Consider the following 19,579-nt stretch of genomic DNA (forward strand, 5'->3'; position numbering starts at 1 on the left):
TCTTCAATCTTCCATGGACGCTCTGAACTTCTTCAAGTTCTGGAGACACGCCACCATGACAAGTACCACTACCCAAGTTCCTCATCTTGTGGTGGAAACAGACAGTGAATCCGACGAAGACGACTCGTTCTTCGACTTGGAGCTCACGGTTCATGATTTCGACAACAAAGAAAACAACAGCAACACCAACAAAAACGAAGACGACCCACCACAAAAGACAACGAACGAGTTTAAAGGTCATTGTTCCAAAGACGTATTCACCAAAACACCCAAGAGTGAAGTTCATGAAACCCCGCTAAACACGATACTTCCTCTGTCTCCTAACGTAGAACCAATATCCAAACGAAAAGTCCTCCCAATCGAGCCTATTTCTAAGCCTCAATCTCCCATTGCACTTCTCAGATCAGCACCCAGTTTCAGAATCTTCATGTTCAGAAAGCGAAACCGAATGCCACAACAAAAAACAGAGCACCCTGTCAAAACAGGGTGTGACACGGGAAAGAGCCAGAAGAAGGAAACAAAGGTCTTTGCAGTGAAACTGAACGTCGAGAATTTCCATTCTTCTCCCACCCTTAGCAGAGACAACAGCACCAGAAGCTTTGGAAGCAAGGTTCGAAGTAATAGCTATGAAGAACCGAAACCAGAGCGGTTTTCAAAGGAGGTTTTGCAGAAGTATCTGAAGCTGATTAAACCTCTGTATGTTAAAGTTTCGAAGAGGTACAGTGATAAGGTGAGATTCCCCGGCGAGGGTTTCACGGCTTCGCCGTCATCGTCGCCGTCGGTGGCATCTGTTTCTTCGAGGAAGGAGAAGCAGGGGAATTTTCCGGCGGGGATGAGGGGCGTTTCTAAGCATTTGGGTAAGAGCAGGTCGGCGTCGACGGTCACCGGTATTGGTTCTCCGGCGAATAGGAGCGATGATACGCTGCTGCAGCAACATGATGGGATCCAAAGTGCCATTCTTCACTGCAAGAGGTCCTTCAACTCAAGAGGTAATTTTCCCTTCCTTATCTATGGGAATTTCTTCTGCGTAATTTATTTTATTTTTTTTAGTTTTAAATAAACATTTAAATTTTATTACCGTCATTCATTTATAAATTAATTTTTTATATTATAAAGAAATTATATCTTAACCTTTATACAAGGGTTTTATCTTATTACGTTTTAATTTTAACGTAGCGAATAAAATGTAAATTATTTTGTAGTATAATTAATTTGTAAATGAACATTAATTTAAATTTTGAATTGGGTTGATTATGAATTTTAACATGATTTGAAATTGGTCTTTTTGCAGAGGGATCAATGTATTCGCTGAGAAACTCCTTTGAGGGTGAACATGTGGCAAAAGTTTAATTTTGAAAAAGAGGGAACATAAAAGGGTTGTTGTAGTTTATCTGAGGTGGTGAAAGCATAGAAAGAATTGAATAGAGAAAAATGAGAATGTTATTAGTGAATTTGTGTTATTGTAAAGAAAAGGGAATGGTAGTTTAGGCATGATGATTAGTTGGTGTGCTAGACTCCCCTGCTGGTCAGTGTACATTATGAAAAGAATCAATTTTACCTCTGATTTGGGATCTTCCACTGTGTGTGGGTTTTGCACTTTGCACTCTGCTTTAGGTTACTTTCTCATTTTTTGATTAGATGCCCATCAAGTGATTCAAACCCAACAACGTTTCTTTCTCATTGTTGACATGACTTCCAACTTCATTCTAAGACTTGTTTCCTTTCTTTTTCTAAAGGCCAATGGACAAAAAGTGAGGAGAAAGGGAAAGAAAAAAGTTTTTGTTTGCAAAGAGTTGTGAAATTTTAGATATTATTTCATGCTCATTATTATTTTCTGAATTTACCCTGTTTTATAAACCAATTTTGTTGACCTAGACATAATATTTTTTTAAAATATAACTATTATATTATTGACAAAAAAATATTATTTTAAATACTTCAACTTGAGTACTTGACCTTTAGGATTGAGATTAATAAAATTATTTTTAGAATAGTATTTATTTAAATTTTTAATGAATAAAAATTATAAAAATTGAAGGTTTTTTTAAAATTATAATAAAAACAATTAACAATATTCCGAATAATTTTGAAATTTTTATTCTTTAGTCAGTCTTTTAGAGATCTTATTTAATATCTGTCTTTTTAAATATGGTATGAAATATTAGTAATATATGGATAATGTTGAAGGCTTCTTAAAAAAAGAAAAGTAAAATATTTTAAATAAAAAAATGTTTAGCGCTATTAATATATATTACCCCTTTTTAAATATTTTTATCCATTAATTTAATGTATACAAGACCCTGAAAAGTAACTTGCATCAGAGCATGAATACACGTTGAAACCAGGAGCCATCAATGCCTTAAAAGCTAGTGCCATGAGGAGCCATCGGTACAAAGGTTGTGTGCTTCAATAATAAGATATGATTATATATATATATATATATATATATATATATAATTTAATTAATATGCATATTATATTAAGAATATAGTTTATAGTAAGTTATTTAATGAATTGCCTCAATATAATTACTTTTCTATATTTTATTATTAATTATAACTTCGCTACAAAAGTTGATAATTTTGTGTAGTTAATTGTCTTAATAGAATTATAGATGTACTATTTTAAAATATTATTAATAATAAATCATTGACAATAAACTAATAATTAATCATTTTGGACGTATTTTTTTATATTTCAAATTATATTGTTTTTATATTATAGAAAATTGTGAAACAAAGGAATATAATATCCTGTGATAAAGTATACTAAATTTATATTAGTCTTTTATTATTAAAAATGGAGATGTTTGATGATACGTAAGCAGAGGACTCTAAATTCGCATGAGTTGCCTTTGGTATAAGAAATTAGACGATCACTTTTAACCTTCTCGAGGTGATTACAAGTTTTTACCTCTTGTTAATTACAAACATGACAAGACAAGTTATTTAAATTAACGTTATATCATCTTAATAATCCAAAAATATTTGAATTTTAATATCTTTTTATTGGAAAAGTTTATATATATAGTTTTGAAATTGAAGTAATTATCATGTAATCGTGGTCATTATCATCACGGGTGCAAAGTTTGAATTGAAGTAATGGACTGGGTTTAGGTCGTAATGGTGCGTGGAAAGATGATTGGAGATGTTCAAGTATGAAATGTGGTGTTGGTGAGAAAGAGAGTGTTTTGTAATTTGTAGAGAGGAGTAGGGGTTATGCGGTGTACAAGTATTTCCACTTAATCCTAATAACATACATTTTTTTAACATTTTTTAATTTGATTAAAATTAATTAAAAACTAAAAAATTATGTGTCTTATTTTTTAATTCTAAATTAATATTTTTTTGTAATTTTTAATAAATTTTAATTAAAAAATATAAGAATATATATATTAAAGAGTGTATGGGTAAGTTTAGTCTTGCTACATTTCTAAGGCATGATTAATAAGGGTGAGAACTAAGCAAAAAATCACCAAACGTGGCCCCACACACTTAATGGTGTGCCACAATAGCAGATTTGGCTTTCACTGCCATTTCAGTTTAGCGGAAGCCACAAGGCAAAGTGGTCCTTTTCTGCATGATGTAGGCCATTCTTTTGTTTTTCATATGCCTTGGTAGAGCAGTAATTCTCTCACCATCTGTTATTATATTTGTCATGCAATTTTAATTTAATTCTATAGATATATTTTTATTTATGTGTGCAAAAAAAATTAAAATGATTCTCAACCTTAGGATTTGATACAGCACTATCTTTTCCTTGTTGTAGTAAGAGTTAAGAGTTATACTTTTTTTTGTTAAAAATATATTATGTATTTTTAATGTAATTCCTAAACGATAATGCTTTTTAGAATAGTCCTTGATATTTTTTAGTAAAATTCGGAACAAATTGGAATTATTATACATGTAAAAATGAAATTTAAATTATATAATATATATAGTTAGCAGTCGACCATAGTTAGCTGCCTCAGAAAGAAAGAAACCATGTTTACTTACTTTTAAGCGTTACTTTTTTGAATCGAATAATATCAACATAACGATAAAAAGAATACATAAAATAAAAATGCATTAAAATTTTCAACTCGATACTCTGAAATCTTGGCCATTCTATGTTTGAAAGCTGAATATTAAAAAGAAAATGCTAAAAAGAAAAGTATATGTGGGCATGACTGACGAATCCACGGCTATGGTTTAACAAGAAAAGAAAATCCCCAGTTGTTACGTGTGGGATCATGCGATGTTTCATTGTCTGCTTCAAACTGGGATAGAGAAAGAGACAAAAACCTAAGCTAGGTTCCATGCACCATTTTAAGAAGCCTAAAGTTAGTTAAGAAAGTTACAATATAAGGCGTAGGTTCTCTTAAAACTTGAGGAGTGAATATGCATTGCACCCAGAAACACTACATAAACAGCGACCCAACACCTTTTTGTCCTCCAAGAATGGTAGATATGCTATGTTTCCTCAGCAGATTATTGTGTCTCTATCTAGTAAGGTTATATATATATATATATATACATATACTGTCATTTACATAAAGGCAACATGGATGAGAGAATCGTTGAATCCATTTTCCGGTAATATGTTTCCTGTTTTGGGATAATCACATTCTTAGGAGACATTATGATTGGGAATTGAATTCCATGCTTTTAGTTCATTGCATCTTCTTGTTCATTAGATTAATTTTTTTACACCCTTCAATAGTAAACAAGGAAAACTATTCCACATGTCACAACATACATGCGTCTCACTAAATTCGAGGCTAAGAAACATAATGGATTTAGTACATTGTCGTTCTTCTATCGGTAGGTGATCTATCTCAACATCTCGAGATAAAACAATCCATGTGCACTTATTTAACTATCAACACAAAAATATATATGTATTTTAAGATAACTAAAATGTCAAAGTCTCCACCAATATTTAATCTTCTTCATCAGGACTTCAAGTGATATTTTAAACAGTAATTGGATATATTATAATTCTCATTTTCAATATCTCATTCTAAATTAATTTAGTTAAAAGTAAATAACAAATTATCGAAAACCCATATAAAATTTTAGGCTGCAATATTCGAAATGTTTTCTATATAATGTTCTAAATTCGGATATCTTAGAATTAATGATTTCTTTTTCTCTCTAACTAGAATTAAAGAACATATTGACTGAAAAATCATTGGAGAAAAAGGCTTTATTCCACGTTGGAGTGGAATGGAGGCTTTATTCTTTTTATGCTTTATTTATTTATTTATTTATCGATCGATAACCTTGTTAGCAATTTTTTGTGTGTGAGTGTGTTGATAAATACCTAGTATGAAAATATTAAATAGACATTATTAATTTTTTAAAAATTATTAAAGAAAGTACTTGATGACTTCTGTATATTTTAGAAATAAATATCTTTTTTTCACAAAAGTTTCTAATTTTATCTTTTTACCATGTATCCACCACGAGTATACATTCGAGATACGTGCATTTTGTAATTTTAAGTTAAATTGCTTTGTAGGTTACTATATATATGATTTAATGGAGTTTTTAATGACTTTTTATAGGTTAGAAGTTTTTAATGGGGGGGTTTTATGTTTTAAAAAATGTATAAGTGTATGTTTAATTAAGTTTATTTTGAAGAAATTTTCATTTATTTTTTACAGCTTTATGTGAGATATTTTAACAACAAACAATTGTTTTTTATAAAAAGGTTCATTCAAACATGAACAAAGTCCATAATGAGTAATTGACTGATACTGGATAAAATTTTACTAATTTTCAAGAACTTATTAGAAAGAATAATCAATAAAGCTATAAAGATTTATGATTTGATTTAGTCTAATTTTTAAAAAACTAATAAATTTCTATGGCCCTACTAAGCAAACACGTTGACTTTGAGGAATTTTTTGGTTCAACGTTGACTTTAAGACTTTATTTAAAAAATTAAAGAAAAAGATGTTTAACAAGTAAAGAAAAGAAAAGGGAAAGTTAAAATTTTCTCTTATTTTAATATTAAAAACCCGTCAAAATGAATAAATTTTTTTAAAAAATATCAAACCAATTTTTTTTTATTTTCAAAATTCAAAGATCTTTTAAAAATTTTCTTCTTTTTCACTAATTCTAACCTGTAAACAAAGTTTTTTTTGGGTCTAGAACAGGAGGGGAGGGGGGGGAGTGGGAATAGAAGTATGGCAATTATTTATCACAAAATTCAAATTCTGTTCTCTTTAAGATCTTATTCCTCTTTTTCTACTTATTCCGTCTAAAGATCTTATCCCCTTAACATATCACTAAGCTATAAGGAGAGACAGACTTTAAGTACTGTTGGATGAGTTGGGTAGTAAGTATCCATTACAGACGCATGAAAGCCCAACAAAGAAAATGGATCAGATGGATTTTGGGGAAGGAGTTCAAGAAGTGGGCATTTAACAGTGTACATACATACACCCTTAAAGTACAAACAAATGTTAATATAGATTTTGTTAACTTTATTTTTAGGATTAAAGATATAGCTAATAATAGTAAAATCTTATTAAAAAAATTATTTATTTTATTTTTATAAGTTTAATATAATAAATATATATTTTTAATAAAAAAATTTATTTATGGATGCTTAAACTCAGCAGGGTTGAGATTAACAAAACTCTAATTTTATTGATGAAAGATTTAATTTAAGTATTGAGATTAAAATTGTATGAGTTAAAATAAAAATTATGTGAGCTTTATCCCTAATTTAATAAGTCTCATTCATAATTTTATGATATAATTTTAATAAATTTTAGACAATAGTTAAAATATATTAAAAAGTGTAAAAAGAAAAGTGTTTATAAAGAAATATGCATCAGAAGATGAAACATTGCCTTTGTCCTTCAATCTTCAGAGATACCCCAGATAGTGTGGAGATATCAAAACTAAGCATTTTATCTCCCTTGAAAATGAAAGTGTGCCAATTATATTTGGAAATATAAGGTTTTCTCTACGAATGCAGAAAAACTATTCTTTCATTTGATGATCTATTATCATAATAATAACAATAATAAAAAGCTGTTTTCCACTTGCGCCCATGCAACGTGTGCATTGTCACGGGCGAGGCTGCTGATTGTGAAGTGGGGAAAAATAGCTTTCTTCACAAAATAATAATAATGCTAATTTCTTCAGGTGTTGTGAAAAAAACACTACATTTGAAAGCTGATAAACGGACAAAAATTTATGGAGATTCATTGGTTGTGACATGTGATTGGGATAGAACAGTATGCTCGTGAATAAGTGTAGATATATTAGATACATAAAACAAGTAGTCTAATATGCATTAGTTCGTGTGTTTCAAAGACTTGACAGTTGTGTAAACATTAGTGTAGAGATCTCTAGTTTGTACAAATGGTAATGAATTAGTGGGTCATCTATGGTTCTATGAAGAAGGGAATAATATGTATAATGGAGAGAGCTTATTTTTCCACGGTGCAATGGAGTTTTGTATGATCAGGTTATATTAGAGTAAAATAGGGAGAATCCATGAACTGGAAACTCACAAAATGAATGATGATGAGATCCATGTCTCCAATCTTAGCCAAAAATAAATTAATAAATAAAAAGAGATCATGTCTCTTACAGTACGCACAACAACTCTTCACAAGGTTACAGTATCTTTAGATTTTATTATTTTGCAGAAAGTTTTTTTTTTTTTTCCAGTTTTGACCACAAACTTTTAAATTTAAGCACATAATATAATTATTGTCCTAGATTTATAATACCTTAGAAGATTAAACTATGATTGGATATTTGTGCGGCTGAAGATGCCTTCTTATCTACTAGGTTGTCTATTTGGATTTTTCTAACCACATATATAAGTTTATATTGGGGTACTTAAGTAGACTTAATGCTTTGTAAATATGAAATAAAACAAGAAAAAAGCTACAATTTCCTCAATGGCCTGAAATAATAGGAGAACAAAATGTTAGTCCTAAAATTCGTCCAACAAATTTTTGCTTGCTTTTGTGTTCATAAGAATAACTCACGTGCAATTTTTAATTTTGTTAAAGTATTTTATCGCAAAATAGAAAAGCTGAGAACTCTAAATAAAAGAAAATTCATTGAATATTTGTCTCAATATGAAAAATGGTAGGAAATTCGTTGGCATAAAATGGTAAGGGAGATATCAAATCACTTTTGTGTAAATTATACTCATTCTTTATGATAAAAGTTTTTAATATATAAAAGTAATAAGATGTGATAACGATTAAAAAAAATATTGTATAAGCTAATAAAAATAAAAGTTCATTACTATCACATTTTTTACTGTTATCTAACTATTCCTTTTGTACCATTGTTTTATTTTAATTTTAACCTTTTTATAATGTCATAGTTATGTTAAGATATATATTCACACGTATAAAATAGAACATCTTTTATCGTCTTTTGATTATAAAAATATATTTAAAGTATACAGATTTAAAAAAATATAAACAATATTAAGTTTTAAATATTCAACTAATAAAACTATTGTACTAACTCTTGATATAACAAGTGTTCACGGACAGCAGAGGTCGTCCATGTACAAATGAAATTTTCTTGATGAAGAAGAAAATATAATCCAACCAAGCAAAAGTCCTTTTTAATTATTGTTTTTTTGTCCCTCTCTTTATCATCCCCACCATCGTTATACTGCAAACAACACATGGAACCGATCGTAGTTGCATTGCATCCCACCAACACTTACACTTCACACTTCAAACTTCACACTCTACACTCCTTACTCCTATTCCTCTCCCATGGCAGAACAATCACCATCCACACCTCCACCACCCCTTAAAACCTACAAACTAACAGCAACTTCAATCTCTTACACCAAATCCACCAACACACTCTTCAAACACTGCACCACAACCCCACCAACCTACATCCTCAAAGACGTTTCTCTCACCGCTTACCCTTCTCAAATCCTCGCCATTGTTGGCCCAAGTGGCGCTGGAAAATCCACTCTTCTGGACATTCTCTCTGCTCGAACACTTCCTTCTAACGGCACTCTCTCTCTCAACTCTTCCCCTCTCAATCCCTCCACATTCCGCAAACTCTCTTCCTACGTCCCTCAACACGATGCATGCCTTCCTTTGCTCACTGTCTCCGAAACTTTCTTCTTCGCCGCGTGTCTTCTTATGCCTAAAACACCCAACATTGCTAACATTGTTTCTTCTCTTCTTACTCAACTGAGACTCACGCATTTGGCTAACACTAGGCTCGCTCATGGCTTATCTGGTGGAGAACGTAGAAGGGTCTCTATTGGCCTTAGTCTTCTTCATGATCCTGCTGTTTTGCTCCTTGATGAACCCACTTCTGGCCTTGATAGCACTTCTGCTTTCAAAGTCATGCAGATTCTTAAATCCACTTGCGTTTCTCGTAATAGGACTATTGTGTTGTCTATTCACCAACCCAGCTTCAAGATCCTCTCTTGCATTGATAGTATCTTGTTGCTTTCTAAAGGGAGTGTGGTTCATCATGGAAGTCTTGCTTCTCTTCAAGCGTTTTTGCACTCCAGTGGTTTCACTGTCCCTCATCAACTCAATGCATTGGAATATGCTATGGAAATATTGAACCGGTTGAGTGAGGTTAAACCCGTTACTCCCCCGAGTCTTCCTGAATCACCTGAAAGTTCAACGAGTTTTGTTTCTGATCATGGAAGTAAGAGCAGGGAGATCAGGTACAAAAGCTCTAGGATCCATGAAATTTGTACTCTCTATAGCAGGTTTTGGAAGATAATTTACAGAACTAGGCAATTGCTTTTGACTAACACGGTGGAAGCACTTCTTGTGGGTCTTGTGTTAGGCACTATTTATATCAACATCGGATTTGATAAGGAAGGCATTGAGAAAAGGTTTGGTCTCTTTGCCTTCACTCTCACATTCCTCTTATCCTCTACAACTGAGACCCTTCCCATCTTCATCAACGAGAGACCAATCTTGTTGAGAGAAACTTCGAGTGGCGTTTATAGGCTATCATCTTATCTCATTGCAAATACACTTGTTTTCTTGCCATATTTGTTGGTAGTTGCTGTTATATACTCAATCCCAGTCTATTTCTTAGTGGGTCTTTGTGCGTCTTGGGTTTCTTTTGCTTATTTTGTTTTGGTCATTTGGGTCATAGTTCTAATGGCAAACTCGTTTGTGCTCTTCTTGAGCTCTCTTGCCCCAAACTACATATCTGGGACTTCACTCTTGACGGTGCTTCTTGCAGCGTTTTTTCTCTTCTCTGGCTATTTTATCTCCAAGGATTCATTGCCCAAGTACTGGCTCTTCATGCACTTCTTGTCTATGTACAAATACGCTCTTGATGCTCTTCTTATCAACGAGTACTCTTGCTTGGTAACGAGGTGTTTTATATGGTACCAAGAGAATGAAGACTGCATGGTCACCGGAGGTGACGTGCTACGCAATAGAGGCCTCCAAGAGAGTGAAAGATGGACCAACGTGTACATCTTGATCGGATTCTTTGTGTTGTATCGTGTGCTTTGCTTCTTGGTTTTGCTTAGGAGGGTTTCAAGATCCAAAACTTGAACACCCAGAAATGATGATCAAACGCTGAAAACGTTTAGCAGTTCACTATTTTTCTTATCATCCTATTGTATGAACTGTTTTTTGTTTCATTTGATTTCTATAAAGTAAAAATATATAATATGAAATACAGCCACAGAGAAAGTCTGTTTAATAGATATGAAGTTGACTCTTCGTTCTCCCCTTTAGCAGTTTCGCTTCTTGAGTAGATTTAGTTGTTCCCTTTCCTTGAAATCCCATAATTTGGATGATTTGGCTTTGGTATGTGATATTTCATTTTCTTAAGTGGACGTACTATAACTTAAGAATGCGACGTTTGTTTCATATTTTAGCCACTATGATAGGCATTCATTAATGGAAATTAAAATTTTCTGGTTACTTCATTTGTTTTTCCTTCTTATATGCACGCATATTGAAATTATATATGGTACCTTAACTTCACAAATTATTCTTCAAACCCATGGGAATAAATTAAAGAAAATTGCTAAAAGAGATCATGTATAAACAATATATTAGCTTATTATACTGTATCTGATCTAATAAATAAAATTAATATATTTGTAACACTAGCAACCACTCATTATCGTGGTTTGATTTTCTCACATGCAAAGGAGTTCAATTATTCTGTATATTAGTTAGTGGCTGAATTATAAGGTGGGGTCGATTTGAATTTCTTAGAGAGCTGAGTTGGAGGGTTTTCATGGGTGAAAAAATAAATATATATACAACAGCAAAACTACATAGATATCTCTTGGCCTATTCAATTGTTTGATTTGTTTAATTTTGTTGGGGTCACGGGCCTCTCTTAGCTTTGGTTGCAAAGAGAGTGAAGAATCCAAAGCTGTCCTAATCATCATGAAAGAGTTTTTGTCTCGTGGCTAAGTTGCTTGCTTGCTGCCATTATTCTTTTGTCTGCTGTGAGGCTAATAGTGTTATGTTCACGGGTTCTTCATTCGTGAGATGATGGGATCCCGTGAACTTGCTCAGTTACATTGGGTTGGGTGTTGCATACAATATCATATAACTCTTTGGGCCTTCATTACATTAGGCAATGTGAGACAGTGATAGAAGTGAACCCGCATAATCGGTGTGTATATATACACAATCCGGTACACGATATGTATTGCATATATTGAGATGAAAGAAACTGTTTAATAAATAATTAGTTTCAATGTGCATGTATTGTTAACTATTGGACCAAAAACAAAAAAGTATTGTTAACTAGGCTACTCCAAAGGATTGCGTTATCAAATTGGCAGTGTCTAATCACGAATTAAATGGTCAAATGAAAAATAAATTACAAATAAAAAATAGATGTTTTTAAAAAAGTTAAAATTAGTTTTAAAAATATTTAAAAATCATATAATTTTATATCATTTTTGTCGAGAGATCAAAATCATATTTTTTTAAAAAGTATAAAGATTAAAATAAATTTTTATGTAAATTTATGATCTTTTCAAAGAGTTAATGATAAAAGTTTAGCACTTGATTCAAAAAATCATATTAATACAATAATAATATAAATTAACAAACTCAAAACATAATTTATTAGGGTAAATATTTTTTAACTTGCTTTAAGAAATTTTATAATCAAATTTATAAAATAAGTTCTTATAAAAAAAATATATTAAATAGACAATTATTTAAGTAGTGTCTAAACTTGTGAGTTTCCTAACGATGGACTACCATAAAATTTGGTTATGGGGGGATCTCATAATAATATCGCACAAGATTTATTGCCAGAAATGTTTTTCACAAATGGCTCAATATAACAATTGCTTCCTCACTGAGGATTTTACTGCCGCATCGTTAAAACGAGTTTGTCAAAGTTATTTTATAAAATAAATAATTTCATTTTAAATAAATTAATAAAGTAAATGCTACATTCATAATTATATTAATTTTTATAGAAAATTATTAATTTGTTTAAGATGAGATTATTTATTCCTTAAAATAACTTAAGACCGGTAAAAATAAATGAAACTGCAAATACTGGAGGCGGCTTCAAATTTGAGAATATTTTGATACTGTTCAGTACCAGTAAGGACCTACCACACAAGTAAAGTTGTTCCTCCATTATGTATTACCTTCTTCAGTGTGAAAATTACTTTGAAATTTGAATGATTCCTTAGTAAATTAATGGCTTTAAACAAGCTTGTTTTTTCAGTTCTGGTTTTTAAAAATTTGATTAGCTTATGAATTTAGTTTATTCAACTATGAATAAATCAAATCATGGATAATTTACGAGTCGACTTATTCAATATCGACCTCTCAATTTATACTCTTCTAAATCTATCTTTCAATATAATTATTTATTTACATATCAAAGATATCTTTTATCTAATAATTAGAGATTTATTCTTTTTAAAGTAATTGGAGATCACCAAAGTGAATATGCATTTCGTTTATAAAAGTAAGCTATAAGATTGGATTAAAATACTAAATTAGATTAGAACAAAAATCACTCTAAATGATAGTGGTGATACCTGAGGAATCCATCTAGCTAATAATTTACATTTGCAGAACCTACATGGAGCCCTAAAGAAATTGATAAATAAAAGAATGGAATGAAGTGATGAGGCAGTTATAGGCAAAAAACATAAATCAATATAAAGAATTGTAGGTATAGCAGGTTGCAAAGATGGAAGCTATGCAAATGAAGAGCGAAGGAAGCAGCGTGATATTAAGGAGCCTACTCACACCCATGTAACCAGCCAATGTAATTGTTGCATCGGCAATCACTCGTGCAAGTGTCCCTGCCTCTGTAGACAAGAGCCCTCCGTTATATGTTCCACGAGAAAGCCTTGATGACATAACTCGTGACAGGAGTGACAAGTTCACACCTGCATGCATTGCATTAACCATTGTAAAATTGAGCCTTCACACAACCCAATATGATATTATGATATGTTCCTTAATGAAATGCCCTCTTGTTATTTAATTTTTAAAACAGCAAATGGTGTAGGATAAGTCCAAAAGAAAATATAAACAATGTTTAATGTACAAAATATTTAATGAAAAAAAAATATAACATCTAAATATCACATTAGAAATATAACCCCATGCTCTTTTGGGACTATGCTGTTTGTTTCATATGGTATAAGTTTGAGTCACCAAGTGTCTCTAGACCTCCACCACCATAAATAGGAAAGAAAATTACTAATAAGATCTCACCTTCAAGTACTTCAGCAGAAACAAACATAAGAAGACCTGAACAAATGTACTGTGGTTCAGAGTATGGAAAGATTATGTGGAAGCTGAAAAGTATGCCTATGAAAACCATTATTTCTGATGCCAACAGAATTTGCCTACAAAAAAAAAATCAATAGAAAGTTCATAATCTTAGAGAAGACAGGGAAAGTGAAAATGTTAATCCCTTTGATCTTTATTATTGCTTTATCTTTTTACTAAGGATGAAAATTAAAATGTATGATCATGCATCTTTCTGCAAAATCCTGAGCATGAATTAGCTTTATGAATGAAAATCAAATGAACAATGAGTTTTTGCTCCCGTTACCTGTCCTCAAACATATTGCTTATATAACTTCCAACAATAATGTTAACGGGAAGAACTGTCAAGCCAAGGCAAGCAAGAAAAATGGAAACTGTGCTTGTTGACCACTTGAAGTAGTATGTTGTGATGACACTAGATTCTGATAGTAAAATCTCCATTGCATATTTTAGCATGAAATATATCAATAACTGGACCTGAAGAATTTTACATAATTTTGGTAAGTTAAACAGCCTTAAATAGATTGATGTTATTCTGACACCAATGAAAATTTTCCCCCGTGTGAAGCTAAGGAGCATAGGGTCAAAAGCAAATTGCAGTTCAATTCCTTTAATTTCTCACTGTAACTTACTATAATTAACTTGATACATACACCTCTAATAAACTCTTGGTTAATGGAGATCCAGCATTTCATAGGTTGATAATGTAACATTTAGAGTTGCTCACAAACCTTTACAGAAGGTGTAAGGAGTCTATAAGCTGATCCAATTGAAGTGGCTGGAAGACGAGAATCCTCTGGAGCTTCTTCACTATCATCATTATCCTGATCGGCATCTTCATCTACCGTATCTACTGAACTAATCAGCAATGGTTGTTTTAGGCCTTTTTCAAGTGCACTGTTATCTGCTAGTACAAGCAAAAAGTGTATCAGTTGTGTTGAAGCTTGACAGAATGAACAAACTCCTTAAATGAAAATAACCCATGTACTATGAATATCAGAAATATTAGGACTCAACAATCTTACAAGGACACAACAGAAAAAGTAAAAGTCACCAACAATGAGGTGATGCAATATGAATTAAGTACCAGCATGAGATGGATGTGGTGTTTGATTGTCTTCAATGTCACGAGAAGGTTCCTTAAAAGTTAACCACAACCATATAAGATATATCAGCCAAGCAATAGTCATAACCCACCCTGGTAAGGTGTCTTGATTAAACGTAATCCTGAAAATCTTAAAATTGATCTGCAGTAAGCCAGCTAATGCAGGACCACAGGCCATCCCAAGAGCACTGGCACTAACAAAACCTGCTGATGCTTGCATGCGGATTTTTAAAGGCACACAATCACTAATATAACGCCGGTTAACAGCTCTGGCAGAACCAAATCTGCAATTATAATAAAATATTGGTCAATATAATAAGGTCTTAATGTGACTAGTACCCTAACATACCCCTAGCTTCAATATTTAGAAAATTAAAATGGCCCTAGTAATTAATGATGGTATGAAGTGCTTATATAAGTAAACTAATGAACAATTTTTGCATGCAACAAGAAAATCACGGTGTACAAAGTTACATATTTAACAACAAAGAATCAAAATTAATCTTTCTCCTGAGGCTAATTTTATGAGATGAGATACTTATTCTGGATTATGGAAAATGGTTATAACACTAGAGACGAAACTGAAAATGTAATAAACTTACCTAAAGCGAAATGGTAGTACAATGTCAAAACTTATGGTGATCAAGTAATGAAAGCAAGTAAAAGATGAAAGACCACTTACCCACATAAAAGACGACCAATTAAGAGAATCCATATAGAATTAAAATCGTATGCCAAAGCATACATGGCATTGCCGAGAAAAAGAACAATGCTACTGAATACAAGAGGTCTGAAGTATGATTTATTTGACCATGCACTAAAATACACTGAAGAAAACACCTGCGCCACAGCCATTGCCCCAATCACAATACCACAAACCGTTGGTGCAGCCCCAAGACTCATGGAGTAATCATCTGCTGTAGGGACAATAATATATGTATTGACCATATACAAAAAAGTGTTTGCCAAATTCAAGGATAGAGACATAAAATGGTATCTTTGATCATCAATAGGCTCATCAGCAGGTGCAGGCAACTCCTCTTGCATAATGAGTGCATGCATCCCCAAAAAGTTAAGGAAGTTGGTTGAGTTGGTTAATCTATCAACAGCAGCTCTTATTGAATCAATGACAGGATCCTGCACATAAGATTAAGTGATTAATTGAAAACTCACCAAAGTTATGCTACTTTTTAGCTAGCTAATAATGTTTGTTTAAAAATATTAAGAGAAAACATGACAATCAACCAAATCAGTCTATGAAACAGTGTGAATGTAAAACAAACCTGAAGGGGAAGAGTAGGTTGATCATAAATTGATAAGTAGCTTCCTTGACGGTCCTGAAGGTCATGAAGGTTGCGAGATAAAGATCCCACAACAGCTCCAAATCCCTGCAAATTCCATATATGTTGCCAATGTACATTCAAAGGAAAAAAATAAAATTGGGGTAGCTCATTTATGACGTATTTTATTCTGCAAAGGTTCAAATGAAGATTAGTATTTGAACTAAACATATTAGTATATTACCACATGCTTGAACACTTGTTGCAGCTGGGAGTAAGGATGATTTGCGCGAGTTTTAACATAGTAATCAGTAAATCTGTAGCCAAAGCGTTTGTCAAACTTTTTCAATATCTTGCGCAAACCAACAGCATTCATCTCTACAAAATTGAGAAGCTTTAGTAGCTCTAGTCCCACTGCTCTATAAGCTTCTCGTAGTTCTGATATTTTGCTTATGTGAGGCTCCTGCTGAATAGCACCATGCTGTTCTCCAAGCTTTGCTATTCTGCTTGCTAAAATCCCTTGTTGTTCCAAGAGGAAAAGGACAATCTTCTCAATCTGAATTGTAGCAAGGAAGTGCTTGAAACAAATGTTAACACTACTAAAGAATGCCAAGCATTAAAAATATAACATGAGTCTAAATTATGCAGCTAGAACTAATAGCAATGAAAAGATCCAAATTTCATATAGTAAGTAAGTGACTAGACTCATAATTATACAATCCACAACGAGAACATACCTGAATATCCAGCATTCTTGAGAAATCCTTGAGCACGTGCCGGCGATCTTGTGTTCCAAGTTGAATTTGTTGAGCATAGTACTTTACTCGTTTCTTCATTAATTTGTAGTTAATGTAATATCTAAATCAAAAGCCAAAAATTATGAGCATGCATAAAAATGAAACCATTGGCAGAGAACACACACAGGGTAAGAAACATACCCTTGCCATTCTTGAATTTGTCTTTCTTTCAACTTTTTCCCAAAGGCAACCATCTCTCGCTGCAATAGTCAAGGTAAGATTCATCCAATGTGAATCAGAATAACATAAAAACTTAGTTCACAGTGAAATATTTAATCATATACGCCATGGCAATAATCCAACTTCCAACATATAATTCTGCATACATAATCATCAATATACCGTTATTCAACGAAGGTATAGCACGATTGCTTTTTTCCTAGCTTAGCATGCCCGATGCCAATACAAATATGCCAAAGCCCCCATAATAATACAAGCAAAGTTATGAAGCCTTCTTATTAATGAATAAGAACCCACGAACATACCAAGTATCAAACATCTGCATCAAAGTCTGAACGACAAAGGGTTCAATTGATACAGTATGAAGATATCCTGATACAGTCAATGATATGATTTTATCATAAGTATAATAAATAGACAAATGCTAAGTAAGTATTCTAACCACATTTCTTAAATCACATGTAAAAATTTTCGTTTAAAATTATTACTATATCATAAATATAAAACCCATTTAGTTAAGTAATTAAAAGTATTTAAAAATGTATATTTAATATTCTTGAAAGAGTTAACAAGACTTTGTAAATGAATATGACAGGCACAATTTTATTTTTATGTCACGTGTTATGTTTGCTACTTTGAGTAGAATAATTACACTGAGCTGCATATTCTGACTGTGTCTATGCCCACTTATATATTACAATCAGGCAACTATTTTTGTTGCATTTAAACATCACCTCATCGACCGATGATACCAAAGGAGCGGTTATTACACTGAACACTTCTTATAACTTACAAAAATTAGGTCTTAATCATCGATTATGTCAATATCAACTTTTAGAACTGATTTTAAATATTTAAATCTAGTAAAATTTCATTAAAAATATTTATTATATAAAAAATACAGAAATCTAAAAAATACTTTCTCTCTTGATAAAATTTTATTATTTTTAATTGCTTAAAATTAATTTATATTAACATTTTTCTTAAATTATTTCTATACTTAAAAATAATAAAGAACCAGTTCCACTCTTTAACGTTTCCCTATTCTAAACAGCAGGACAAAAATGTTAAAGGAGTGGAGCCAAGATTGCGTCCCATTAATAAGAACAATCCAAACACATAAAAAGCAAGTGGAGGACAAGATTATTAGTATTATTATTATGGTTGAAGCCTAATAACCGAGCCCACACCGCATCCCAAGATCATGGATGAACACATTTTGGTACAAATTCAGGTATCTATTGTAAGAGCAAATTCTATTAGAGTGGAATAGTAACCTAGATAGTAACACCGTGTACACTTTATCTTCTTCCATGATAAATTTTAAAAAACAAAACATAGATTAATAAATGTCATGTAGTTTCAATCCCGACAAGAAAAGATTAGCATAACAGGTGCAACCAAGGAAAGAAAGAAAGCAGAAGAAGTGCATGGCAATAATAACAAAAATGGATTGCTTACCAAAAGGTAATGATATGGAAGGTGGACAGTAAGGAAGGAAAGTGATGAGTGTAGAAGGGAAGCGATTGGAGGAAGAGAAAGGGGGTGATGATTTGAGAAGAAAGGAACAAGTAAAAGGGAAGTGAGAGTGTAAAATGCTAACAAACACACCAGAAGCGGGACCAACTTCTAACGTTTCCATCTATATCGTTATTCTATTAATCTCTCTGTTGCTGTTTACTATATATAGACATTCACACTTCCACTCTATGCACCTTAACAAACTATTTCACCCAAATTAGAAATAACTTCCCTAATCTTTCATTTATTTTCGACTTTACATCAAAATTATTTTGTAAACGTAATATCCTAAACAGGAATTAAGACTAGAAAATTATTGTGATACCTTGGATTAAAAATGAAAGACGAAAGAGAAAAGGAATATAAAAAAAAGAACTTTTAAAAAATACTTTAAATGTCTTTGATGAATAAATAATATAATCTGTAATATGTTAAATATTAATAATGTTTTTAAAATTTAATAAAAATTTAAATGCATTTGTTATTATCTTCTCTAAAATCAGAGTTATTTCAGAGCAGGGAACCCCTTCCAATATTAATAAAAATTTCATGTTCTTATTCAAAGAAAAAGAATGAAAGTAGGGTCTCCATTTCCGAGCCTCAACGTCTCTGCGCTACGTAACAATTTCCTGTTTTCTAAGAAGATCAGAGAATCATGTTATAAATTCTCTCACCACAAACTTTCTTGTGCAGATCATTTTTGTTGTTAATTACACTTTCTAACACATTTATTATTATTAGTAAAATTTATTAAAATTTAAAAATAAAACACATAATTTTTATAATTTTTAATAAATTTTAAAAATATATTACTAACATTATTTTTATTCTCAATAGACATCTTTATGACCAAACGCATTTTAATTAAAAAAAATAAAGGAAGTAAATTTTGTTAATTAATAAAATTTACATAAAAGTCATCAAATAAAAAAAAACA

At 31.7% G+C, this 19,579-nt stretch overlaps 3 protein-coding genes across 5 annotated transcripts; 2 read left to right on the forward strand and 1 right to left on the reverse strand.

The window, feature by feature from the left end:
• On the forward strand, positions 1 to 1,467 carry LOC113871310 (probable membrane-associated kinase regulator 5). Its single transcript, XM_027508342.1, has 2 exons — positions 1 to 989; positions 1,292 to 1,467. Exons 1-2 carry the CDS (start codon positions 14 to 16, stop codon positions 1,348 to 1,350), a joined length of 1,035 nt encoding a protein of 344 aa, XP_027364143.1. The 5' UTR covers positions 1 to 13; the 3' UTR covers positions 1,351 to 1,467.
• Positions 1,468 to 8,752: 7,285 nt separating this feature from the next.
• LOC113871800 (ABC transporter G family member 8) lies at positions 8,753 to 10,531 on the forward strand. The gene has a single exon (XM_027508902.1). It carries the CDS (start codon positions 8,753 to 8,755, stop codon positions 10,529 to 10,531), a length of 1,779 nt encoding a protein of 592 aa, XP_027364703.1.
• A 2,601-nt stretch (positions 10,532 to 13,132) lies between these two features.
• On the reverse strand, positions 13,133 to 17,135 carry LOC113873292 (SPX domain-containing membrane protein At4g22990-like). Of its 3 annotated transcripts, none has more exons than XM_027511348.1 (10): positions 17,083 to 17,135; positions 16,882 to 17,002; positions 16,389 to 16,700; positions 16,148 to 16,252; positions 15,547 to 16,001; positions 14,847 to 15,148; positions 14,491 to 14,666; positions 14,046 to 14,236; positions 13,703 to 13,836; positions 13,133 to 13,371 (listed from the first exon to the last, which is right to left on the reverse strand). In XM_027511348.1, exons 1-10 carry the CDS (start codon positions 17,133 to 17,135, stop codon positions 13,133 to 13,135), a joined length of 2,088 nt encoding a protein of 695 aa, XP_027367149.1. The 3 variants fall into 3 exon arrangements, with proteins under 3 accessions (XP_027367149.1, XP_027367148.1, XP_027367147.1); XM_027511347.1 differs by having other exon boundaries at positions 14,491 to 14,720; XM_027511346.1 differs by having other exon boundaries at positions 16,389 to 16,743; positions 16,862 to 17,002.
• Positions 17,136 to 19,579: the final 2,444 nt, after the last annotated feature.

This window comes from Abrus precatorius, unplaced genomic scaffold (assembly GCF_003935025.1).
Source record: "Abrus precatorius isolate BTA unplaced genomic scaffold, Abrus_2018 Scaffold7, whole genome shotgun sequence".
Taxonomy (NCBI): Eukaryota; Viridiplantae; Streptophyta; class Magnoliopsida; order Fabales; family Fabaceae; genus Abrus; species Abrus precatorius.